At 40.6% G+C, this 26,936-nt stretch overlaps 1 protein-coding gene across 2 annotated transcripts; it reads right to left on the reverse strand.

Moving 5' to 3' along the window:
* On the reverse strand, positions 1 to 26,690 carry CDC42EP3 (CDC42 effector protein 3). 2 transcript variants are annotated; one of them, XM_063151843.1, is made up of 2 exons: positions 26,504 to 26,690; positions 1 to 2,120 (listed from the first exon to the last, which is right to left on the reverse strand). In XM_063151843.1, the coding sequence occupies exon 2, from the start codon at positions 1,832 to 1,834 to the stop codon at positions 1,073 to 1,075; it is 762 nt and encodes a 253-aa protein (XP_063007913.1). In that variant the 5' UTR covers positions 1,835 to 2,120; positions 26,504 to 26,690; the 3' UTR covers positions 1 to 1,072. The 2 variants fall into 2 exon arrangements, with proteins under 2 accessions (XP_063007913.1, XP_063007911.1); XM_063151841.1 differs by lacking the exon at positions 26,504 to 26,690 and adding an exon at positions 25,965 to 26,061.
* Positions 26,691 to 26,936: the final 246 nt, after the last annotated feature.

Genomic DNA, 26,936 nt, shown 5'->3' on the forward strand with positions numbered 1-26,936 from the left:
GCAATTTAAAGGGGTTTTTATTGTATTGCACAAGGTATTTATGCAATCCATGTAGTACTGTATTGAAGGATCCACATTTTGCAAACATTGGCTGCTGCTGCACACATCACTAGCATTGTGAATAACCAGTGCCTTCTTCAAAAAGTAAAATAACCAGTTGCAAGTTTAAGCATGTTGTGGAAATAAATGAAGAAAAAAGCAAGGACTATTAATACATATTTCTCTTCAAACACACAAATATACAATTTTCAGAAGAGCACCAATAATGCCAAGCAAGTATTTTGATGAGATACTGTATGTGTAGGCTCTGCAGTAAAAAGCCAATATGCACACAGAAAATATATTTCAACTTTTAAAATAATTTAACCATAATATCTTGCATGTGTCACCTGTTTACAACATAACATTTCATATACAATGTCAGGCCCAATCCTCAACTTGTGTAAATTTGTGCATACTCATTTAAAGCAACTGAGACTCTGGACCAGGTTATTCAAGCCAAAAAAGCCTTCAAACTGTTCACAACTGAATTCAGAGCTGCAGTATAAGACCAAGAAAGTAGTTATGGTGAATTTATAACAGAAATGGTACTATGGAAAATGAAGAGAAACACTATAAAACCCTCAAACACAAGGTTCTAGAAAGAGGCCTACACGTAAAGTGATATTGTAATAACTTATAAAAGTGAATAATTAGTATCAGTCTCCTTTCTGACATTAAGAGATTCTCACATATTCAGAAGCCTGTAGAAGTGAACTAAGCAAATGTCACAATCAGTATCATCCTCAAACACTGTTTTTTAAGTTTCTGATCATTAATACTGGTACTTAAAAACATTTTGTATTTGCTGAAACTGATTATTAAAATTTACCTTCCTGATATGAGAATTTAGTGTAATAAAAATCATGAAAAACAATAGGTAAAAAAATAGTATTTTAAGAATATTTTTAGAAAACTCATCATACAACTGCAAATACAGCTGATTTTTAAGCATCTGCTTTTGAACGGTGGTCTTTTGTTTTTTTTTTTTTTTTAAGTGAATCACTTATAAAGAAGCAAGGGAGTACCAGTTCTAAGATTTATTTTTGTCCATTACATTGAGGACCTCATCCAAAAGTGAGGGCCCCAAGTCAAGTTGTAATGAGAGAAGGGAGCCTGCAAGATCTGAAAGGGATTCTTCAGACTTTGTCTTGGTTAGTTCACATGAAAGCCGACTGTCATCCAGTAAATCCGCTGTTTGCCAATCCGTGCATCGTTCAGAAAAGCTGGATGAGTGACTGTCGCTACCGTTGGTAAAATGTGAAGAAGAACCATTTTGCCCCCATATGTCATCTTTGTATGTTTCTTCATCCTCCATCTCTTTACCTTTCTCCTGCAGCTTTTCTTCTATTACTGGCTCACAGCTAAGCCTAGGATTTCTGGATGACCTGATGGATTCTTGCTTTGAATTAAATGTCACTGGTGACAACAACGGCAATGTAAGGGCTTGAGAACCCCCAATGGCAGGAAGGGAAATAGCATTTTTGAGCACTGGTGATGGAGTTTCTGTAAACATGGATTCAGAAGTGCTGTTTGCCCTTAAGAATTCATTGTGGATACCAGACTGGCTAAGTCTGGTTTCCCCTTCATTTCCAGGCAACAGCTCATAGTTGCCCTGCAAAAATGAGATGTCTCCGAAAACATCATGCTGTCCCTCTTTTCCAATGTGTATGGTATGACGAAAATCTCCAAGCGGAGGACTGATCATATCAGGAGATAAGATATCCCTTAGTTTGAATTTCTTCCCTTTCTTATTGTTAGCAGCTTTCAAGTAGATGGGTGTCTTGGCTGGCATCTTGCTTGTAGTTTCTGAGAGTAGTTGTTAAAAAAAAAAAAAAAAAAAAAAAAGGGAAGGAGAAGCCTCTTACAAAGCCAGCTCTTCTCAGGAGACCTTCAGTGTTAGCAATGTTACATCATCATCTTGAACCACCCTTGCACACAAACTCTTACTCTTCTGATGCAGAGAACTGTGGAGTATGTGAAGGTAAATGTCTCCCACATCAGCTCTTCGCAAGGTAGAGCACAGGTTTTCGGGTCAGGTACCAACCAAATGTCCTGCTACTTCCTCAACTTGAGAAAACCTGCATGGGATACAAAATAAGGTTATCATTAATTTTTCATGGTTCATTCAGTCTTGTTTTTAACCAAACTCCAAAATTAGTAATGGTACTGACAGTTCCAGCCTACAGATTTGCTTTATGATGTTGCTTCCCTTCATTAGGCAGGCTAAAAGAGTTCAGATTAACAAGGGCCACCTAACCTTTCTCTGACTCCATCGCTTTTTTTGAAGTCAGACTTTTTAGACACAGTTGCTGAGCACAATTCATTTGATAAATATCACTATCTCTATCTTTCCTCTCCTTATTGTGGCATTCAAAATGCGGACCTTTAAGAACACATGAAGAAACACATTTATAACATTCAACGACATGAAGTTTTTGGTAGATCCAGGAAAGCTGACAGTCATTCAGAAAACTGTTTTAGATATGGAGTAGACTCCCTTGATTGAGATAACTGGGTAATCAGATTAGCATTCAGATACTTCCAATTAGTGCTGGAACACTCACAAACTGTAACGTCTCCAGTAATTGTGCCCATTTAAACAGATAGCTTTAGGAACTAGAAAGAAGAGCACATCCAGGTCTTTACAATTTGTTAGGAACATCCAAACTCACGTGCTTTAGAGGAGACTGATTCTTGTGACTATATTCTTTAGGCTATATGAATTCTTCATAGCAACTAGTTATAGACTAGCTCATGAATTATGCAGATCACGAGGCCATAGTGATTTAGAGTTGCTCTGTGCAACCAATTTTAACAGTCTCTGCAAACCATGTTGTCCTACTAGAATGTGGTCTTTGAAAGGTCTGATAGAGCTAACAAGGGCTAACAGGCTATTAAGTCAAAAAGCTATTGAAAACCACTCTTTTTTAGTACTTTAATGGCATAGTTCTTCCTTATAGTGTCAGTTTCTAACTCTTGGACACTCTCAGAATTAACACATTTTTTCTCCTGGACATTTTTATACATTTTTCTATTAAGTCCATGCACCACAGATCCCCCTCTCTCATTAGAATACTCAGCTACAAATCCGTCACCCTATGTCCATCACCACCCCCACTGCAAAGGAGATTACAGCTTTCACACAGCAAGACTGTTCCATATCATAAGAGGAGGGAGCTGGCTGTAACAAGGGCTGCTTTTGCTGCCTTTTACTTATGCCCTGGCAGGGTTTTTCCTTCACCAAATTAAGCCCAGTACAAATCACCAGGTTTAAAATTTAGCACTGTATGGCTACACACCCAGCTTGTCAAGAAGCATTTATGCATTTTAACAAATCCTTTAACCACAGTAATTAGTTCCTACAGTTGGGCACTTAACTGTGCATCACAAGGGAAGCTGGGAGTCTAGCCAGGTCAGTGCTTTGGATTTTTTGATTCCCACCAGGTATCTACTGCACTTTGATAATGCTGAAGAGCCCTCCCCCACAAAATATATCAGATGTAAACATGTTAAAGCTGAAATACAAAAGAAGTTCAATAATTTGATGTTGGGGAAGATGAAACAGGAAACCCTTATAAATATGATTGCCTGGCCTTCAATTTATGAGAGCATTTTATACTTTCAAGATCAATTTTGAAAATACAATTGATTGCATCAGTCAATTAAAAGCACTTCAAAGCTTCGTCCTACACAACAAAATGGTAATTCATCAGGATCTACAATATACTAGGAGATTCACATTACTCCATGGCAGTACTGCAAGATACAAAAGTAATTCCTGAATAAGATCTCTGCATGTGCCACCTGCAATGGGAACAGAACTGATCAGTCAAATCAACCCTGCAGTTTTAAGGTCTAAAACTCACTGCATTGTTTCCCCCCATTTATCACTCTGCCCAAGCAACCCATTTAATGAAACAAAATGTCCTCAACTCTACAGAGAAGACTATTATCAAAGAGAATGCTGAGGTTGTTTTACAGTTATCTAGGGGACTCAGCTCTATCTCACTTCCTAGAAATAACACGCCAAATTCCCTCTGATTTTAATTTCTCATTCTTTAAGGTCTTTTAATTTGAATGAATGCGAATGTAATGACAATGTGGTCCAAAGTCATGCCTGTTGGTCACTAGTTTAAAAATGAAAGATAAATGGTAGTTCATTCAAAGCTTTCAAGGCTCCCACCACTTAGGATCTGTATCAAGAACCATTGTCCAACCAAATTCCACAGGGAGGTTTAAAAAAAACTTGAAGGACACAATGAAACATCTGAACATCAGGAAATATTTAAAAGAAAATGTAAAATAACTCCTATGTATAAATAGGCCATTTTAACATACAAGAAAAGCACTACATTTTATTTAGCTCATAGCTCAGGGGGAAAAAATACAAGAACTCTGAAAGCAGCACAAACTTTGGAGATCCAAATCTCCTTCAGTTCTTGCACTACGAGACAGCCCCAGTAAGGGGCAGTGTAAAACCACACTACCTGAGATGATACTGCAAGAGACTCCACTATCAAGAACTCTAAACCCTCTATACAGCACTCCCTTTAATTGTGAAGGCCTTGCCTTCCATTTGGCCAGTGCAAGAGACTTTACATTTGAAGAGAAGAAATTTCACAATTACATGCTTAGTGCAAGTACCATTTTCTCTGCTGAAACCAAAGGCCATTCTTACTGCAGATTTCAGTACCCACAGTACTGGAAATCTGCAAACTACACCTTTTAAATAAAAGAAAAGGGCTCCCTTCTCAATGGACAGGCCTTCCATGCACAACATAACACAGCTTCAGAACAACTGTATTTTGTTTCTGCATACCTATCCTCTTTGTCTAAAGGACAAACTACTGCCTAAAGGAGTGCAGATTTTTAGATACTTCAAACAAATAAATCTGGATATATTCACTAAATCCACAATACTATTTTTATTCATATTTAATTTGCAATTAAATAAGGAAGAATCCATATAAATAATTAACATATAGGATATCTACACACACACACATATATAGGATATCTATACACACACACATATATATATATATATAGTAGTTCTTTTAGTAAGAAAAAAAATCTATAAATCAAACTTTGGCAAATGAAGAAAAACCTAACAAGATTAAGCTTCCAGCTCAAATCCTAGAAGACAAAAATTAGTCCACAAGATTTTCACAAGAATCTTAACACCTTAACACCTGCACTCAACAAGATTTAATGGAATCTCAAGGGCACATGGGCTAAGAGAAGGGACACAACACAACCCAGTCTTGATATCAGGCCACACAATAAATTTCTCCTTGTCTTAAAATGAGATCTTTTTCAGATCTTACTGCTAAAAAAGTCTCTTGTTTTGACTAATTTCAGCTCAGTAACCAAGTGATTGTATAGCTAAATTGGAAAGCTGAGTGAGAAATTACCAGAAAACCAGAAGTCTGCAATCCTGGACTGCCAGCCTACAGTGGAAGACCTTAATTTAAGAGAAAAACAACATGAAAGGGTTTTCATTCCAGTTGAAAAGATATCCCCTCCCCTAACAAGATCCAAGCATGAGCCAAACCAGAGGAATTTCAGCCCAGTGAAAATTAAAGTTTTAGTATGGCTGTAGCACTTGCTCATTTTCATTCCTATCACTTCACACTCTCATATAAGTATTTTGCTTGGTAACAAAGACCAATATTTTTAGAGGTGCTTCTCAATCTGCCTTCTGTCCACTCAGCAATCATCACCTTCCACACAGCTCAAAGTTTTCCATGGATGCCTTAGCTTATTCCACGGTCCATTTTAAAAAGACAGACTATCAGCAAATATCTCAACAGCTAAGCCTGCAAAGCCAGAGACAAATAAGGGTCAAAGTGCAAACTTTTATTTGTGCACACATCCCAAGAAACCTAGATCCTTTAGCAAAGAAATTAGAGAAAGAAAATCACATTTCCACAGAGCAGAGCCAGAAGTGACTGTGTGTGCTGGGAAGTCTCTGGGCTTTCTCCAGGGCAACCCCTTGCAAAGGCTCTGCCTTACACATCACTGACTAGAAGCATGTGAAACTCAGAGAAAGGCCTTTCCAAAGCATAATTTAAAATATAAATTAATTACCTTGTGGAGCAAGACAATAAGAGAAAACTGAGTCTATACATCATCTAAATAGGCAAATGAAAGCACAGCAACATAGCAAAAGACAGACAAAACTATGCAACAAGCAGCTGCAACTTTTCTACATGATGAAGTATCTGCAAGCATAGAAGAATTAGACTTTAGGGCTTCATTTTAGGTTTTAGCTATCACAGCTTTCAGCAGTACAAACAAACTTAAGAACATCCTGGTCAATTACTTTCACTATGTCTAAAACAGCATCAAGTGTAAAACACATTTTTACTGGTCTTATAAGAGGGCCATGCAGTCACAGTTCCTGAATGCTAGTGAAATACACTCCCAGATAACCAAGTCCTCAGGTACAAGAAAAGCATCAGATGATGCACCACAGAGCTTACCTCTTATGCTTCTGGGGACTCAGGTGTCCTTATCAACCATCAGGCTCTGAAGACAAGAGGCCACAAGTCTGTCCACTTCCAGACCAGACCACCAGCTCTCCACTTATAAAGCACTACCTTCTAAGTAGCTTAAACCACATCAGGTGCTAACACTTCTCCCTCCAGATTGTTTATCTAAATTTACATTGTTTATAAGAGGCAGAGCCTTTGAATTCATCTGTATTAAAGTCAACTTCCCTTGATCAGGTTAGAAAGTCCTTGGCTCCTTTTCTTCTCCTTTCATCAAAGAATTGGCACCTTCCTGATTAAAGCTACAGATTTAATTATAAAAACAATCAGGCTAAACACACTTCAGTTCAAATAATTTTCTCAACTGCACTCAACTGACTCCCCTGGATCAAGTCTTACCTATTTCACTGTGCCATCACATACACTATTTAGAAAATGAAGGAAAAAAAATCCCAAATAATTTCCACAGCTACAGAAGCACAGGTCAAGAGAAGACCTGACTCTATGTTGCAGTTAATTCATTTCTACATTGCCCTAAAAAGACAGAGATGCCATGTGCTAGCTGTGAAGGTATTTGTCCACCTTTCTCTTAAAATTCCCCATACATGCAGACTACATCCATTAATTTACTTCACAGAGGTCAGTTAACAGAGAATATGCCCCTAAATTGTTCCCTGTTCCAATCTGGGTCCTGATTAATAGAATAAGTTATTTTATCTATTCTAGCTGTGGATAAATTTAAAAAAAAAAAAAATTTAAAAGCAAAAAAAAAATCACATAAGCATATAATTTGACTTCCCTTGTCATAGAACAATCTTTTCCACATAAATCAAAGACAAATAGTACACTAGCTGTGAGTTGTCCACTCGAAGAAGGGTTAACTGAACTGCCACTAAGTGTAAGCACAGACAGGGACAGGCTGCATACAGTGCCTTTCTCTCCAGATATCTTCCATTTCTCCAGCAGCTTCCTCTTCCCCCCCCCCCCCCCCCCCCCCCCCCAAAACCTAGATTTACAAACAAAGGAAAAACAAGTACTTGATTTTTAATTATTGATCTTGCCACCCGGCTCAGCACTCTTTCAAACAGATCAACCTTGTGAAAATCATGTTAACTGAACCAGGGAACACTTTCAACTAATTTTAAACCTTTAAAGTACTCATATATTACATGGAAATGAATGAAGTATTACATCTATTTAAGTATTTAGCTTGTAGTAAAAAGAAACAAAGGAGAGCAAAGCTTGTTTGGAGGGAAGGAAAAAAAAGGTCTAATTTGAGCAACTGGCCTCAGTCTCTAGTTATTATTTTGTTCTTTATCAGTCTGAGATTACAAATGTCCTTTATCAACCAGAAACCTTCATCCTTGTTAAGGTACTTGAACACTAACCAAGTTGTTTCTCAGTCATCCTTTTTGAACAAAGTGAACAGGGGGAATTCCTCATGTGGTGATAGTGGGGGGATAACTTTAAGCCTTCTGGTGTCCCTCCCTCTCTCTTTTGAACCATCTCCAATTTTTCAACATTGTTTTCCAAGCAGATCAGAATTAATGACAATATTTCAATATAATTCTCCCTAACAGCATATATGAAGATAAAAATCACTTCTTTCTTCCCATCATCACTGCCTTGTTTATAAACAAGATCATACTTCTCCTCTTATTCTCACCCTCTTACAACAGGAATTTTCCTGTATTTACAAGGAAGAATTATATTACAAACCATTTAAGAATTCTTGTGCTGGTATAATAAAAACAAGTTCTCCAGGCAGAATAAATTATACTGGAAAAAGTAGATTTTGTTATCCTTGCCTTTTATTGGTTCAGAGTGGGCATCTCCATATTTATTTTTTTTTTTAGGATCAATATACAAATATATAAATTTAATCAACAAATTTTGGCAGCACAGCCAGTGGCAGTGCTCATGTTACACTGTTTGTCCAGTGTAACAACTACTCCTTTCCTTGGGGGGGAGAAAAGCTAAAAAGCTTTTCAAATTATCATTCTCCAGCAAATAAACTGGATTTACATTCTATGGGATAAAAAGCAATGCCATACTTTAGAAAGAGAAACATTTTATTTCAATGTGCTCAAGCTGCAAATCAACAAATCAGTTGAGCTTTCTCTGTCTCCCTCACCAATATACTTCACCAATATCCATCACCTGCAAATTTGTACTACAACAATTTTGAACTTATTTGCAAGATGCTCATAAAAATAATATGCAATGCATACCACATAAATAAATCTCTGCATTGTATCAGTAGAAATACACCCTCTTTGATGTTGACTTATTTTGACATTTACTCTGAGATTCTAAATATTTTTAATACATGCTTTGTTAACACTGTAGAGGACTAACATTTGTAAAATCTGGTTGTGATGAAATAAGAAAATAAATGCCTTACACAGTCTATTTTTGCAACTGTGCTTACAACCACTTGTTAGAATAGTAATTAATAACTCTTTTTTATCAAGTATTTTTTTAACTTTTCAACAGGTTTGAATCACAGCTTACTTTCAACTTTGAAAAGTTAGCATCTTTTCTAGAACAATAAAAACCTTCCTTTCTTTTCTCCTCTTCTCCAGAGACAAGGATTTAATGAGCTCACTGTATTCTGTTGTTCAGCTTCATGGATGGAAACAGGTCCCTTTTCACTACCTTCTCCTTAGCTTTGTTGGCTGGTACATTCATACATACAGATTTAATACCATATAGTTCATTGGCTTCCAAAAACTGGATGAGCACAAGCCCATGCGGATTTAGGCAGAGGTGCATGTCAGCACAAGGTGCAGCAGAGCACGTTAATAACACAGCCAGCCACGGTGAGGTTATGCTACATCAGACTGCACGCTGAGGCACAGTCACACATCTCCTCCTGTAGAGTCACACACCACATGAGCAAATAGCTGGCTACCATAAACCCATAAGGCACCAACTGGACAGGCTTAAAAACTTGTCCATCGCTTCTCTTCAGCCATAGGGAAAAACATGAAATGGGACAAAAAAACGCCCCCTACAAGCCGAGCCGATGTGCCACCTAAAAGCTGGCAAACTGCTCTGGTTGAAATCTCAACTGTCCCCGGCGATGTCAGCCAGCACTCAGATCAGTTTAAGTGGATTAGGAATCCACACTCCACACCCTTGGTGATTCTGAGCAGGTCAGCATAGATGGCTTTCTCTTTTGACACAGAGGGTGTAGTTCCTCAGCCCAACTCTGCTCCCAAAGCCGGTTTGAGAAGTTCCCACCTCGGATTCCTCACTGCACATTGCTGGTTCCTGGTTCTGCGCCGCAGTTCCTTGTACCCTTCACAGGCAGACAGATCACAGTCACACTTCAAACTGGTCACAGCCGCAGTCCTCTCCACTGACTCACTTTACAGGACAGGCTCAGCAACAGCAGCAGCTGCCCAATGGCAGTGCTTCAAGAGAGATCAAGCCCAATATAACTTGCTGTCAGAAAGGCATTCTCTCCTTCCCCCCTACCGTGTACACACACTTGACCCCTTACAGGCCAGTTCAGCACACAACAAGCTGAAAACTAACTAGGAAGGAAGTCTAAAATCACTAGGCTTGGTGTGAGACTGCTTCTCTCTGCCGAAAAAGGCCTTTCATTAGCTAAGCTATCTCTTGAGACAGCACTCTTGGAAAGCAAGGAGTTGTGGCAGAAGGGCTGGCCAAGCCTCAACCAGCTCTCCTGCAAGGAAAAACGTCCAAGGAATTACATCCAGACTTTATGCACTCCTGATGCAAAAATGGCTTTGTAGCTCCACTTGTTTCTGCCTTAGGGTTCCCAAGACCGCGGTTGTACTGAAATTAAGTTTTTCTAACTTTATTTAATATATTCATGCTATTTTGGGAAAAGACCCTTAGTTTAAAATTTCCATAATTGCTAGCTACTGACAAAAGGCAATCTAAAATATAAGTATCCTCCAAGGTTTCAAGAAAAAAAAAACCCCAACCACCAAACCCACAAAACCCTACCCTGAACTCCTGACCTCCAATTCTCAAATATGCTTCATCTCTAAGTCAAATACTCCTTATCATCTCCTTAAAACACAGAAATGACATAGGCATATCACAATCACCAGTTCTATTATTCATTTTTCAGAGTGTTTAAATAAGTATTGACCATCTTTAAGTGGCTGATAAACTAGTTTTAAAACAAACCTTCTATAAGCAAAGACTAACAATGAGGTAGAGATATATAGATATGGAAAAATCTAAAGTTGCACAGGACTTATTTTTTTAATTACACAAAAGAAGGATGAATCTTGTGCTCTGTTGCAGTTCTACCTCCTTCAGAGAGTTGAATGGTCATCAGGATGAGAGCAAAGTTGATGGCCTTGGGGTAGATGGGACAAAGGAAATGCTTCAATAGATTTAAAAAATCCTCACTGAATTACTTTTTTGGTCCAACTCATGCCCCCTTTAAAAATGGGGCTGAAATCACACAGCAAATAGGGTTTTACATGCAGTTTCAAGTATACTGTTAGTACAGCGAAGGTTTATCACCCTTATATGAAACAAAAGGGAAAACCCAGAAATTACATCTTCACAGTGAGTTTATACTCTGCTTCTGACAAAACAACTCCACTATTTGGAGGCACCATTTGAGCAGAGGTAAGAATCTGGAAGAATAAGTGACAACTGGAAGACATGTCATATTCTGGTGCTGCTCTGCAACATGTCCGTGACACCTGCACCGTGCCCCAACTCACAGGGATGCACCACACTGGACAGCAGCGAAGGGGTCCCAGCTTTCTCTCAAAGACATTTGGTTCTCTGCCTTGAGTTGCTGTGTACTCAACTGATCAGACTTCCTTTTTTCTGGAATATATCAAGTAGTATCAGGGTGAATTCACACTTTGTGCCAATAGTCATATTTCACATACTGCTATTAAAACCGGTCAGAGCAAATGAGTCTAATCTGAAAGAAATTAACATACCCAGCACTTGTACAGAGGTGTACTGTCTGAATATCCAGAGTGCACAGTGGCAATTCGGTGCTAAAGCTAGTTTACTGATTAGCAGTTGATATTTCTTTCACACTCTAAATCCCACACATTTAATTAAACTGTCCAAAATATTGTTGTATCAAATCCCACTAAAGCCACCTTCTCAACACTCAGGGTTTACATCAGCCAGCACTCAGCACCTATCTTCCCATTATTGTAGCCATATTTCAAAAGAGAAGTACAGATCTAAGACAAAGCTTAAGCCAAACGGTGAATGAGATGACAGCCCTTGTACAGACTGGACTTAGAGCTTGCCTGTGCAGGCAACATGAGAGGATAAGTACATGGGTCAGGGAAGCAGGCTGGATCCAAGCAGACCCAGTGTACTGCAAGTTAGGTCCTGTCTTTGCAAATTTCTGGAAAAGTGTTTTGCAGACATTCGTTTTCTCTCAGCTCTCTGCAGGGGCTCCTGCTTAGAGCTCTGCCTTGAGACTGCAAGAGAACATAAATCTCTCTGTTCAAAGGTCAATATTTAAAAGTGCTCCAAAATGGACGTTTTGTTTTCAGAAGTAGTGTCAAGGGAAGGCATATTGGCGGCAAAAAGAAAACTTGTAGTGGGCAGTCACATTAGGGTAATGTAATCATGACTCATGCTCCTCACCCATTTCCTGACTAGGGCTGTGCATGATCAAAAGAAAGCCAGCCACAGTAATGCTGCCGCTCGTTAATGTTAGCTGGCCTGAAAGGATTACAAACTACCAGAAAACAAACTCATTGCAGAGCATCCTATTTAAAGCCTGACATAAATCGACACTGACAAACACAGTGGCGTAACACCAAGCAAAACAACTTGTCTTTGTTGCGAGAAACAAGTTACAACTTTTATGAGTTCTCCTACTCGAACCAACCCTCTCACACACCTTTAAAATACTGTAAATCCTTGGGAGGACGCCTGGGGAGAAGGAGGAGAATGTCTAGATGCTAGGTAGTATCTAGAGAAACACAAGATGCAAGGACCTTTTGGAGAGAGGATCACACCGAACTCAGACTGCCGTAAAACAACTACCACCTCTCCAAAAAGGCTGTAAAAGAACATACAGATGGGACAAAGCACGAACTGGGCTTAAGTGTCTCCCACCTTATAAGAAGAGCACTGCACGAGGCAATTTCTGTCCCAGTGTTCCCCTGTTGAGCATCCTGTGTGAAGCATGTGCTTAATGATGCAAATTGCTCTTCATTTGTATGTAGACTTCTTCAGCAGAAAACAGATTTCAGATCCTTGTTGGGACCCTGGTCACATTTAATTTGTTCCAAACCCCACATTAATGAAAACCCCAAAATTAATCAGATATTTCAACAGAAACTAGGCTAGACATTAGGTAACAGATGCCAACACCCAGCTGTACCTCTCTGCAGCCCTCACAGGCCAGATAGAATCATAGAATCATTCAGGCTGGAAAAGACCTTTAAGATCAAGTCAACAGACAACTCCTTTCCCTTCCTCCTACCTCAGAAGCAGATCTAGGAGCCTATATTTGCAAGTCCCTCTCACTCCTTTACAAATGCCAAGTAAGTGCTAAACAGGCTCCTCAGCACCAGTTACTGTGTTCCTTATGGTACTTCCAACAAGGGAGATCAAAGGGGAGAGAGATTCTGAAGGCAACCATTACATACATAATCCATTGTCAAAATCACTGTCCATAGGTTTAAGACTGATCAGCAGTGGCATTCCACTCTCAGGATACTGAAGAGACCTCTACCAGGTATCTGACAGCCAAATTCAAACCAAATTTAACAACGGTCTTTTTAGCAATGCCTCAGCTCACCATTTAGCAATCTTACCCTTTTGCCCCTCACATTAAACAGAGATGACAGGTGGGAGAAGCAAAGTGTTGCACAAGGCAAAAGTTATGTTTAGGTCTGACTAAACCAATACCAGCTAAGTGTACTGAGTCTATACTTTATCCAGGTTGCAGTAATTACTTCAGAGTTGAGAGAAGCTGGTTCTGAAATGGAGCACTCACACATATACCAGGGCTTTATATTGCATTGTGACACTTGCTGCTGGACTGTTAAAGCTCTGTTCATCTTGTTCACACAACTCTAGCAGCACAGAAATGAGGTGTAGCAATCCCCTTGGGCATGGATGCACCTCGGTATTGACAAGAACGAGCTGTTACCACATGCTGCAAGTCCTTAATGTACCAATACATACAACTGGTATGGAAAGCAGTGGTGTGTAGGCAGAAAAATAAAAGAACGTAATTCTGGGACCTACTTTCCCATGTAAAGGGCATATTTATTTACTTAATCCTCTAATAAGTAGGTAAGATGAAATGCTACCTTTACTGCAGGCTATTTAAAGCAAATTTCTAATGGTTCTTTCAAGCTCCAGGGAGTCAAAATTCAAGACATGGGAGAAGCACTACATTGCTTAGTGTGGTTTACCATCCTTAAAAATTTAAGAAAAGATGACATGCTTTAGAGTCCAGGGCAACATAGCTACAGTGCTGACAAAAACTTCTGCGGGGGAAGAAGGGAAATCAAGCAAAATAAAACACAGCAACAATAAAAGAAACACTGCAATACCAACTCAGAAAACAAAAGCAATGTAAAGATGGTCAGAAACCAAGCCACCTAAATAAGTGGACAGGTATTCCTGATTTTCTTACTGCAGGCAAAGGAAGAAAAACTGAAGTCAATTTCCTTGTCCTGGGCTCAAATCCAAACCATATTCAGCAAAAAAACCCCACAACATGTAATAGTGTAACAATGCATTAGGATTGCATTAATTTAAGGAACAGTGTAGGCCTCTCTTCTCTTGTCCATATGGTTCTTTTAACAGAGATAGCATCTGTGGAAACAAAGGCAAGGAACAAACTATAACTCCCTGAATTACACAACAGCAGAGACATTATACTCAAGAAGTTTAAGAGGGAACTTGCATTCAAGTAGGGCATCAACATTTCAAGTGTTGGTGCTTCAGTACTGGACCAGAAGAAATTATTGGATAATGTAGGGCCTGTTCCACAGGCTCTCTGGATATAGCTCCCTTGGAAAGGAGGAGAAAAACCATAAACAAAAGACTCAAACATAGTTCCATCAAAAGGCATGTACAGTAACTTCTAAAAGGAAGATATCACCCAAGGGGCATTCTTTCTTTCCCTGTGCACATGCCTGCTAACCTGGATTCACCAGAGGTATGCTCCTTCTCGCTGCAGAAGCAGTGGGCAGCATACCTGGGCTTCCTTCTTGGAGCCCAAGGAAATCCTTACTGGAGGAAAGTATTAAATAGTTCACCAACAGCTACTTAGACCAATGTAAAAAGTAGCTCAGCAACACCCCTACTGCTGTAGTCATAGGCTTCCTAAGTTAAACCACATCCTTGAATAAAATGGAATTTTGTTGTTCTTGTGTTTGTTCCCTCAGAACACAGCACTAAATAGAGTTCATCCTACAATAATTAAAATTAAATATATATCTTCTTAAATAAAAATCCAGCCACGGATATACTGCTGTTAAACTTCTATTCCTGGAAAGACCATAACCCATTCACTTGACAGGACAAAAATGGGAAGAGACAATTTAGCATGGGAAAGGAAAAAGGCACAAACAACAACGAAAAGAAAAAAATCTGCACCTAGTCAGTAAGCTAAAACTCTCCAAGTACAAGACATTAGCAGCTTGCAGAAAAGCAGTTAACTTTTTATAGTCACCAGGTTCCCAGATTAATGGCTGTGATTGAGTTCACACCTCCCAGAGTGTTTCAAATTGTCTGAAACAAGGCAGGCAAGTTCAGTCAGGGCGCCAAGAGGCTGAAAAAGCATTACATCTTAAAGCAAAATCTCAACTTTAAAAGCAAAAAATCATGAATACCTGAAAAATCCAGAGACTCTTAAGCTGACCTGAATTTGGACTATTACGTTCCCAGTGACTTATTATCCAACACACAAATTCAGTGCTGTTTTAGAACTTGATTAAGGCTAATAAATAATAAAACTCCCTTAATACCTCTTGCTAGTTACCTTTCTTATGCAGAAGATACAGAAAATTTTTTCACTTGTTTTATCAGACACCAAAATATTCTTCTTGAGCTTTCCACTGAAATTCTGTAATTTCCTATGTACCCGGAAACAGCCATGTGCTCCTGAGTCAAACACTTTGCTGATAGCTTTGAAAACAGTTAACTAAGATAACTTTTTGAGTCACTAGTTTACATCTTTTCTCCTTCAACAGTAATTGAATCAGTGTAATTATTGGAGGCTATGCTGCAAACTAGATCAGAATCAAAACTCTTGCTTTACTAAATAGATTACAAGATACAAAACTGGTACATCTCAGTGGAAGGACAACTTGCAATATATACAGCTCTTCTTTTAGCCCAGTACATTCACTGGAAAACCACAAATATTCTTTTTCATGCTGTCACAGTATCTTAGATCAATTATGAGTTCTTACACAGCAGCTTAACATGCCTGATTTCATAGGAGTTTCTCTCCAATTGCAGGCCCTAAAAGGTACTGCCACTCCCAAGTCAGACTAATGATACAAATAAAAATTGTAGCTTTTTTCTAAGGGTATTTGGAGTTGTGCGGGCTTTCTGTTCAGCAGGACTTGAAGCCTGCATTACCAGCGCTCTTTAAACTCTTTGCCTTGAATTGATCCATTTCGGTTTGAAAACTACCCTAAGATGATCTGTACTGGAACACGTAGAATCAAAGAGAAAAATCAACAGGTAGAAAATGAAATTGAGGGATAGAGTGGCCTTGATCAACTGTGTCCTGATTTCAACTGGGATAGAGTTAATTTTTATCCTGGGAGCTGGTCCAGTGTTGTGCTGTGTTTAGATTTAGGGTGAGAATAATGTTGATAACACAGTGATGGTTCAGATGTTGCTAAGCAGTGTTTACACAAAGTCACTGCCTTTTCAGCTTCTCACTCCACCCCAGCAGTGAGTAGGCTGGGGAGAAGCTGAGAGATGACATGGCCAGGACGCTGACCCGCACTGTCCAAAGGGATGTCCCACAGCATATGGTATCATGGTCAGGATACAAACCAGGGGAAAGGCGGCCACGGGCCACTGCTCAGGAACTGGCTGGGCATTGGTCAGCAGGTGGTGAGCAATTGCACTGTGCATCCCTTGTTTTGTACATTTGAATTGTTTTATGATTATCCATTCCTTTTCTGTCCTATTAAATTGTCTTTATCTCAACCTATGAATTTCACCTTTTTCCCCCTAATTCTCTCCAGTTGCCACTGGGTGGGGAAGGAGTGGGCAAGCAGCTGTGTGCTGTCAGGTTAAACCACCTCAAGCCGGTATCTGAACCCCAGCAAGCCACTTGAGTTTTAACAGCAGCCCTAGTCATGCACTCAAGTTTAAAATGGAAGACTAAATCACAAAGGCCACAGTTTCAGGAAGGAGGACTGCGCTCAGAAACAGAAATAAGAGGCCGGAAGAGTTAACCAGGCTGAACCTCATCCTCTTGAACTGTAGTCATAAGGGGCTAGTGCAATTCCCTGCTCCATGCGAGGGCACTGCAAGAAAAGATCCAGTATTTCTGTATTTGGCTATCACCATGTCCAGTTCCTGTAGCCACAATTCTAAGAGGGTTCATGAAACAAAAGAAAGTTCCAGGAGAGCCACAAGACTGACATTATCACTTACATTTCATAGATGCACAGAAACATTAAGGTTGGAAAAGACCTTTAAGATCATAAAGTCCAACTATTTAGCTTCAGTTTGCTAGACTGAAGCTAGTCAAAGCAATTATAAGGGAAATATACATTTTTGGAACAGCAAGAACAATTTACTCAGGCTTATGGTAGATTCTCTGTTATTTGAATAATTGTTAGTTTTTTGTTTGTTTTTTAAGAAATTACTGTTCTTTAATTCAAACAATTCAGGCAGAGCCAGGAGTCATACTGACACAGAACTGGATAATGATTCAGGAAAGGCCTACAGCTTGTCATAAGCAAGTTCCCAGTGGTCTGGTCTGACTTTTATCATTCAAGATATGAACAGTATTCTTCCCTAAATTCATGGCATTTCTCTTAAGAATTAAATACTTGGAAAAGCATTTTTATCTCAGTAATGCCACACTAAATTTTTAGAGCATTTCTGTCCACAGATTTTGTTTCCTTGGCCATCAAGATGATTATGAAGGTTGAAAGGACAAATCTCCTGGTAGTTATCAGAACAGCCTCTCATCAAAACTGTTGTTTGTAAAGTTCTCATCTTTCAGCACAAAATAGAAGAAAAAAGTAGGTAGATCTGTTTTGGACATTACTTCAAATCCTGCATGGAGAACCAAATAAATTCTGTCCTGTCAAATTGCCATCAACAGTTTGAGATGTTGCAAGCTTTAAAAGCTGTTCCTCCTTTGACACTGTGCAAGCAGAAGGGCACCCATTTCACAGCAACTTAGGCCTCTTTAAAATGTTACGTTTTTCCTGTTCGTTTTGAAGTACAGCTGTCCAAGAGGGGTATCTAAGATCCATGATCAAGTGGAATCCATGTCCAACTACAGATACCCAGTTTTGAAGAAAAACACACAATTAAAAATAGTCTATGTGGCTTCATTCACTTTTACACCAAAAAAAAAAAAAAAAAAAAAAAAAATCACACAGTTCTTGAACTTAAAAATACAACTCTAACTTCTTCTCAAATCACATCTCCTCTGTACAGTTACCACTGCAAAACTTGACTTTGGGACCATATTTGTACTTTCAGGATACTTATCCCAAAATGACAAACTTTGAAATTTGGAAAGCCCAATAACTACCACCAGCTACCTCAGCAGATGGATTCAAAGAACACACTGAATCAGAACACCTGAAAAATCATCTGGTACCATTTCAGCAATGTTCTTAAATGTATACACACACACAGACAGCTGCTCCTACTTCTGCAGATACCACTTTTATTACAGAAGGAATACACACAATTTCTCAGCTGATGCCTTTTTAACACGTCCACCTACACTTCAGCTGTCTTGAAAGCTTCCATTTCAAGGCTTATTTTCAGAGTTGTTTATCAATATCTGACACTGCCATTCAACATTTTCTATCCTCTTCTGCAGCCATCTGTGTTTATTGGGAGGACTAGGAGGTGGGAGAATTTTCACCAAAGTTTTTAAACTGTTTCTCTAATGAGATAAAACAAAATTATCTAATTCTACTTCCCAGCTGTATCATAAGGTCCTTTACTCCTACAGATACAAACCATGAAAATCCACAACATTGCTAACAGGATCTGGCACTTCTGTACTTTTAAATGTGTCATTTCCTGTCATTCTGAATTAGCAGGACAGGCAATGTCAAGGTGTTAAAGTGTGTAATTTTTTACAAGATTCAGTAGCTTTGGTGTCTGACACCTAGAACCTTCTGAAATCCAGTCTATTGAAAATATTAGCCCTCATTGCTTACATTGCTCCATCCCCACAAACAATTCAGCTGGCAGGAATAGCCATCAACCCAAATTCAGATCAGTGATGGAACCTCTGCATAAAAACCAGGGATGTGGAACCAGGAGATGGAGGACAGTGGTTGTGGGGAAGGAATTAAGGTTTATTCACAGATGCAAGGAACAAAGACATTTACACAGGCTTGATGCAGGAAAATTGGTTGGAATTTAGCAACAGAGGTAATTTGCATGTTTAGACTGTTCTTTTGTGATTGAAGGCTGCTTCTTTCCTTGCAGATTTTTCAGTTATATGCAGATTGCATATTTGTATTTTCAGAGATTATTTGGATACACTGAAAGATGTACACTTGAATGGATATACTGTTCATACCAAAGGCAATGTCAAAAAGCCTCCAATTTCTCTGTTGTTGCTTCATTAGATAGCAATTCTATCACTTCCACCCATACAGCTGTCAGAGCATCTCCCAGTAATCAAAATGTTATACCATGCCACAAAATACCTTATTTACAATTTTTATTTCTCTGCCAAGGTAGAGGCATGGTTGTACTCTCAAGGCAAAATAACTACTGAAACTAACAGGGAAATTAATTCTCAGACAAAAATGTGAAAACCGTCCATAGCATATATTGTATGATTGTTCAGCACTTCCATTTGGAGAGGCTGGTTTTATTTTTGTCCTCACAAATTCCTTTAGGAACTCCTACAGATTAATAACCCTCTTGGACTCTTGTTATTGTAACTTTTTTTCTTTGGGACCAGAAGCATGCATTTTTAAGAGCTGTACAGTCCACTGCTATCAAATGGATTACTTTGTTGTCCTTGCTGTTGACCTCAGGGGATCTTATCTGAAAGACTCCAGAGGCTGAGATGGGTATTCATACTGCCTGAAGGTACACAAAGAGAAAACCAGAAGAAACACAGCCTCTCTTTCCACTAAAATCATAGCAAGCAAGTGGGGGGGGACATGCAAAATAGAGCAGCAGCCATGCAAATTACTGGTCTGCTCAGTCCACTATCTTTGTTCTCAACAACAGATTTTTCCCTTCAGTCTTGAGGATTTCTGTGTGCCACTGATTATTTTGCTGTTACTAATAAACAAGCAGAAAGGCTAACAGTAATGAGCAAACCTTTGCATTTAAGTCTTTCATCAAACTGACTAGATGCCACTCCTGCCTTCTAGGCAGCATGACCAAAGTGAATTATTACAAATTTGTACTACTGCAGCATCACACCCCTAACCACAAGCCAGGTATGTAGTATATTAAGAATTACACACACACAAAACGACAGCAATAACATCTCACAGAAGACAGTTCTTCACCTGTTGTGTCTTTTGGGGCAAGGAATACCAACAGAATTGTAGCTGCTGTGAACATCACCTTCCTTCTATTTCACCTTTCCACTCCAACTGTTTGGACTGAAGCAAAGTACAATCCTGTATGCCATATATACAGCCTATGCATGGACATGCTACTCCATTCTTCACTTCTATATTCCCACCTGGTTTGCAAACAATCAAACAGAAGAGACCCCCAGATGCATTACATCTTACCCTCCTATGAACCATGGTTACTATTCCAAGGTCATCTGCTACAGGAGTCATGAGCAAGCAAAGAACAGCCTAGACTTGATCAAGAGCAGTAATCTATGGTATCCAGAGCAGAAACACTGAGCTGCATCTGACCTGCTGGACAATTCATGGCACTACTCCTTCCTTGTCCCTCTTTCACTCACAATGTAGTTCTTCTACTGTTCAAACCTTCCTTAAATTGGGCTAACCCCTAACATTATTTCTAGGAGCAATGTATCCTTCAAAGGGAAACTACACAGCCACAAACCATCCTCCAGATGAACAGAGACAAATAATGGAAAAGCCAAAGAAAAGTGCCTTTGCAAGAACCACAGTGCTGGGCAGAAATGGCATGACTGGCCTTTACATGGCATTACAAAAGGCAGAATCTACACCTTCTTTTCTCTTCATCCTCACTGTGGCATGTGCAACTTCCAGCTTCAAGGATGCTTTTGTTTTTATTCTTTGTGGTTACAGAAACATGTAGTCTCAAAGAATCAATGAGTCACATTAATGCTTCAAATCACATGGACCTCATAAAACTCCAGCTGATTAGGCTATCATTTGAAATCTGAACATGAGAACACTAATCTAACCATCCTCTGGAAACATATTTTAACCAAACTGAAACAATGCTTTAGTTCCCAAAATATAGTTTACCAAATAATCCAAAAACAACTACAAAAAAATAAGACAACATTAGCCTCCTCTTCATTAAGATTTATTATTCATACTCTTACAGGGATTAGGATTTCTCCTGGTGAAGAGGGTGACTGAGAGCTCTGCTGGGTAGGGAGCTGGTTTCACCAGCTCTCTGCAGAAAGGCTTCAGAGATGCTGACTGTGGTAGTAGCAAAGCACCTTTGATCTTCCTTGCAGAGTATCGCTGAGAATTATGAACCCCATAATTAGAAATATCATATGTAGAGCACTAAGGTTACAAACTCAAAGAACACAAAGTTAGAAAATCCCAAGATTGTATTATTTGTGGAATCATTGGATTCCTTCATCATCTGCACCACCCAAAACAACTATGACAGAGCAGGGGCTTCAGCTTTAGCCCAGAATTTCAAACAGATCTTCCTTTTTTCCTATGTGTCACATAATTCACCCCACATACTATGTAAGACAAGAGAACTATGAAAAATAACATGACCTTAATGCACTTATATATGTATCACCATTTTCTACAGGCTTTTGCCAACTTATGGATATTAGCTTTTACCAGAAAAACAGGCTTTAGAGTTTTGGGTTTGCTTGACTTGAATGATATAATGTATAGATTTCTTAGCAGGGAGGGAAAAAAGGAAATTTCAGACTAACAGTTTGCTTTTATTTACTATTTTTATGCTAGTGGCTAATATTCATAAAGTAAAAAACCCCACATTTGGAATGAAGACTCATCACCTGTTTCCTTTGTTTTAGGCACAACACAAATCCTCAGATACATACAAAGTTTCTACAGCAAAATAGTGAGAAAGGAACTTGAAACACCTGGCATTTCAAAGGGATGAAAAAAAAAAATACACCAAGCCCTACATTTTAGATCTTCCAAGCAAAGATATGAAGTAGTATTTATTTTTAGAAAGTTCTTACAGATGACTTAAAAAAATTAATTGCCATGTAAATGTACCTAAACAAGCTTGCAGACCTGATTAAGCAAGTTATACCTAGTCTCAGCTTGTCATCAGCTCTTCTATCTCTACAGAAGGTCAGCTGCTGTTTACATGTAATCATAGAAAAGTTCACTTAGCTCGTTCAGAATGAGACCCAGCACAAAAACGGACAGTATCAGCCCATTTAATTTCTTATCTAACATGCTCCCCATTGACCTTTATGATAGAAATCAAAGCAGTGTATCAGATTTGGTGGGCTTTTCTCTATTATTTTGTGCAAGTAAAAACAGCATGAACACAACATTTACATAGATAAGTTGTATGTTGTTGCTTTACCACACATAGTGGGGGTTGAAACCTTAATGTGGCTCCCTGGCATTCATGAGATACTAGGTCATCAAGTTTTAAGAGTATTGCAAGACTCGACAATTTCAAAGATAAGAATAACTGTAATTCAAATTACTTGTGCTATATATACATTTCAGTAAAATGGTCTTGCATTGAAACCTACTAAGATCATGACGATACAATTTAGTATGAGCATTCAAAAACGACTCTCACATTTTCAGAGTTTTAGGCACTAAAAGTGCTACCTGGCTGTAGCCTCAGCCTGTAAATGGCCTGCAAATGGCTTACCTTTCCTCTTTAAAAAACAAAAGCACAACACAAAAAGGAGTAAAATACATTCAGCAGTTCACTAGCCTCTCAAAAGAAAAATCTCAGTTGCTTACAAAGATTATTGACTAGCTGTGCTCTTGCAGACTTGACTAGTGGTAAAACCATAAGACAAACATTTGTTTCTATATTTGACTATTTATTCCACAAATATCAATGAAACTAAGTAAAGGTATAAATACATCTTGTCACCCTGGCCAACTCTGTCCTCTTTTAATCATCCCATTTTATCTTGGCAGTGTGCTTCCTGAAGCTTTACTGGGTCTTGATTTAACCCCTGAACTATGAGGAAGTTGGTCTTGTCCGCCAGTTCCAGCTGCTCCCATCAGACTCACCTTCCCAGCAGTCACCATGCTGGATCAACATCCTTGCTCAATAACATTAGGAATGTCAATTATGAGTGTAAATATAGAACATTGTAAAATATTGTAAGCAATGCTTATCTGCATGAATGTCAACCAGAAATTTTAATAACACTAGAAGTGTGCCTCTTCTTCAGCATAAGCTTTACTTGAGCTCATGAGTTGTTGCACCTTTTTCTGTCATCCTGCTTCACACTTCACACAGGATGTACTGAACTCGGCAGAAGAGCCAGAACTCTGTTCTCACTGCTCCACCCAGACACATCCCTTAGCACCCTTGAGCCGCTTTCACTGCCTATTAACCCGTCTGCTTAGCGAGAGGAAACCATTGAAAAACAGTCCTCTACCCAACAGCTGAACACAATTCTTCCCACATTCTTGCTGAAGTTCAGACTTCAGGTTATTAGGGAAATTCACCTTGCTATCACACAAACAAACAACACCTTCAGCCAACTGCCTTGCCTATAAGCACTGCACCCATGGAGGTACTGTGGCTTTTAGGTACAGACCACCCAATTAGTTCACTTTTATCACTGGGGGAAGGAGAGTTCTCCATGAGATGGTTCAGATCTTGAGAAAATATATTTACTCTGATGTGATCATAACAGCGGGAAAAGAAAAAAAAAACTCAAAAAAAAGACGGTTTTATTTATTTGTTTCCAAAAAGTAAAATTTGCATGGAGGAGGGTAAAAGCCTGTGGTGGTTTACATCATTATGAAAGGCCAAATAGGCATCAGATGACCTGATCCAAAGCAATTCTGTTAACTAGGGTGAGGAAGAAGAGAAGAACTGGTCAGAGAGCATTGCTAAGCCCCTGAGTGGTCTCACTGGCAAGAAGTAAAGGATAAACTGACAACAAATTCTGCATGGCAGAAAGAAATTTTTTAAAATGCAAGTTCCCTTTTCTTCCCTTAACTATTTGTCAAAACTTGGGCAGAGGACCAGAATCTCTTCTAGAAGAAGCCATCTAGGTCAGAAGACTATAAACCAAAGCAGGCTCCCTAATTACGAAAAGCTGAGAGCAAAGCATGTTCTGCCATGAACCGTGGCTTTTGTTGGTTAGAGCAAAGCTGATACAAGTGGTTTGGAACAGTTTTAGATGCCTCTTTCAAGTCAATGTGACATCTAGCCACAGCAGGCAAACAGGGATGGTGCAGACCCACGCTGCCACTGCCTGAGGGAAAGAGTGGCTCAGGGCTGCCTCTTGGGTGATATCCATCTCTTTCTTTTCTGCAATTCACCCTGGCCACCTCCTGGTGATTCAGGCTGCCTTTACCAATCAGAGAAGAGGGGCAGAGGCAGTTTCTGCAGCCTGGTTTTTACCTCTGTGGATGTACAAGGTGCTGCTCAGACAACAGTAACCGTGATTACCTTTAATCTAAGGAGAAGATAGGCCCTATTGTTTCCTTCCCAGATACCACTGGCTTATGCTGAGGCCAGGAAAAATCATTCCCTTCCGTACTATCATACCGACCAAAGAACCTGCTCAGTTCCTCTCCTTCGCACGCTGTAATGCAAAACAAATGTTCAAAGCTAGGAGTGCCTGGAACATAGGAGCTTTCTCTTGCTTTTCTGAATGTTTCTGCTGAAAGGCTATTTGTAACACACCACAGAGTGCAACTAAATCTTACTGCTAATGCTAAAACAGGCTGAAACCTTTCAGTACAAGACACTTTAAAAATAAATCCTTGCAACAGTAATCACCTGCTGATACATGCTTTTATGTTTAGCCAGCTGCCAAGATGCCACATCTGTCACTTCTTGCTTCCAGAAATGTGCTTTCCTTTTCTGTAGGGAACGAGAAAATTCTGCTTCTAGAATTGCGCTGAGTATCATGATGCCTTTTTTGGTATCTGTCATTCCTCTAAACATCTGAGGCATAGAACATGGATTATAAGATTTCTGGTAGTGTGTATCTAAAGAATTGTTCAGCTTTAGATTTTAATGCCTTAAGCCTTCTGATTTTTTTCATCTGCGTTTTCCTGAACAATGTTACATCCTTACAACCTATATATAACTGAAATTAATGGTCTATGCATGAGTCCTTGCCTCCCTCCCAGATATTTTTCAAAGGAAAGTAAGAGATCAAGATCATATTTGTTACATTAAACATTTCATAATAAGCCTTCTTCCTATTTTTAAAACATAGCAACAATCTACAGTGACGCAAGTCCTAAATTAATTGCTTCCTCTATTTTGGTCTCTTTTAAATTTCAACTGAAAATAAATCAAGTCCTTTCTATTAATCTGCAGCCCAACCCAAATTCTCAAATTTGACTTCCCGACTTGAACTCTTAGCTCGACAACCAGCATCACACGGGGTACTGACTTGTCCCAGCGCAGAGCTGGCCCTCGGTGCAGCCCCAGCCCCGGCCGTGCAGGGAGCAGCGCGCTCCAGCGCACGGTTATCTCAGCCCCGCGCAGCAAGGCGCGGCGGCGCAAGGGGACGCACCGCACAAAAAGGGGCGCAGCCTGTTGTTTCAGGGGGTGTAGGCTGGGTACGCCTTCTGCCGCCAAGGCAAGGGCACAAAATCAGGTATGCCAAAATACACAGGGATGGAAATTTAAACCGATACAGGGGCGAATTTCAGCTCGGAATTTCAGTGATGTAGAAACACCCCGAGTCCTTCTAAGCGATAGCTCGGGCATGAACCTCCCGAGCAGCCAAACACGATCATTAATGGGTACTTTCTCTGGCTACCCCGAAATGCGTAGCCTCCCTCCCAGCCCCCCGCGGCCGCCCCGCAGGTCAGGAGGGGCAGCGCCGCGTCCCGGTCGCGCAGCCCGGCGGCGGCAGCGGCCCTCCCGCCCCGCTCCCCGACTTACGGCGCTGCCGCTGCTCCCGCGCTATCTCCGTCCCGCCGCTGCGGAGCCGGGAGGGCCGCGGGGCCGCCCCTCCGCGACTCGGGCCGAGCGCGGCACCTGCGAGCGTCCGTCAGCGCGCGGGCGGCGGCGCCCCGTGTGCCGGGGGCGCGGCGCGGGGCCGCGGGCGGCGAGCGGCTGCCGCGGGAGGCGGCGCTGCCGGCGGCGCTGCGGGCGGGGAGGGCGGGCTGCAGGGAAATCCTGGCACCGCGGAGCGCCGGCGGGGAGGCGGGAGGGGACGCCGAGAACAGCCGCAGTAACAATAAAAGGTTCCCCCCACCACCCATCTTTTTTTTTTTTTTTTTTTTTTTTTTTTTTTTTTTAGCTGTTTTGCGGGGGTGGGGGCATTGCGGGCGGTCCGGGATCCCCCCCCTACACCCTGGCAGTGTCCCGGTGAAGCCCTCGGGTGGGCAACTCCTCTTCCCCCTGTCCCCCGAGCACGGTCAGCTCCGAGGTGCGCTTTAAAGCTAATGATTTCTCACCCAAACCCTCTTGCCCCTCACCTCCTTGGCGCCCCGATCCGTCAGGGGTGAAGCTCAGCCCGCTCTCCGCCCGCCGCACTCATTCATCCTGCCCGTCCTCCATTATTTACGCGTTGTTAAGGAGCGCTCGGGCTTTCAGGACCCGGCGGTGTGTGATTTACAGGTAACCCGCGCATACTGCGAGAGCGGCGAGGCGCAGGGGCGGCTCCTCCCGCCCGGCGGCGGGGCCGGAGCGGGGCGGCGGGCGGAGGTGCTGCGCGGGGCGCGGACCTCTCCGCGTCGGCCAAGAGCCCTTTAATGACAGATTTAAGGGCACCTGCCCGTCTGTTTTATACAAGTGAAACTGCCTTGCCCAGACGGGAAAGGGCTCAAAATAGCTGTTGGCAGTCCAGCAGATTACTGACTGGGAAGCCAAATAAATACTGCGCTGATGTTAAATATTTTACAAGTTCTC

The sequence above is a fragment of the Melospiza melodia genome, chromosome 3 (assembly GCF_035770615.1).
Source record: "Melospiza melodia melodia isolate bMelMel2 chromosome 3, bMelMel2.pri, whole genome shotgun sequence".
In the NCBI taxonomy this organism is placed as follows: Eukaryota; Metazoa; Chordata; class Aves; order Passeriformes; family Passerellidae; genus Melospiza; species Melospiza melodia.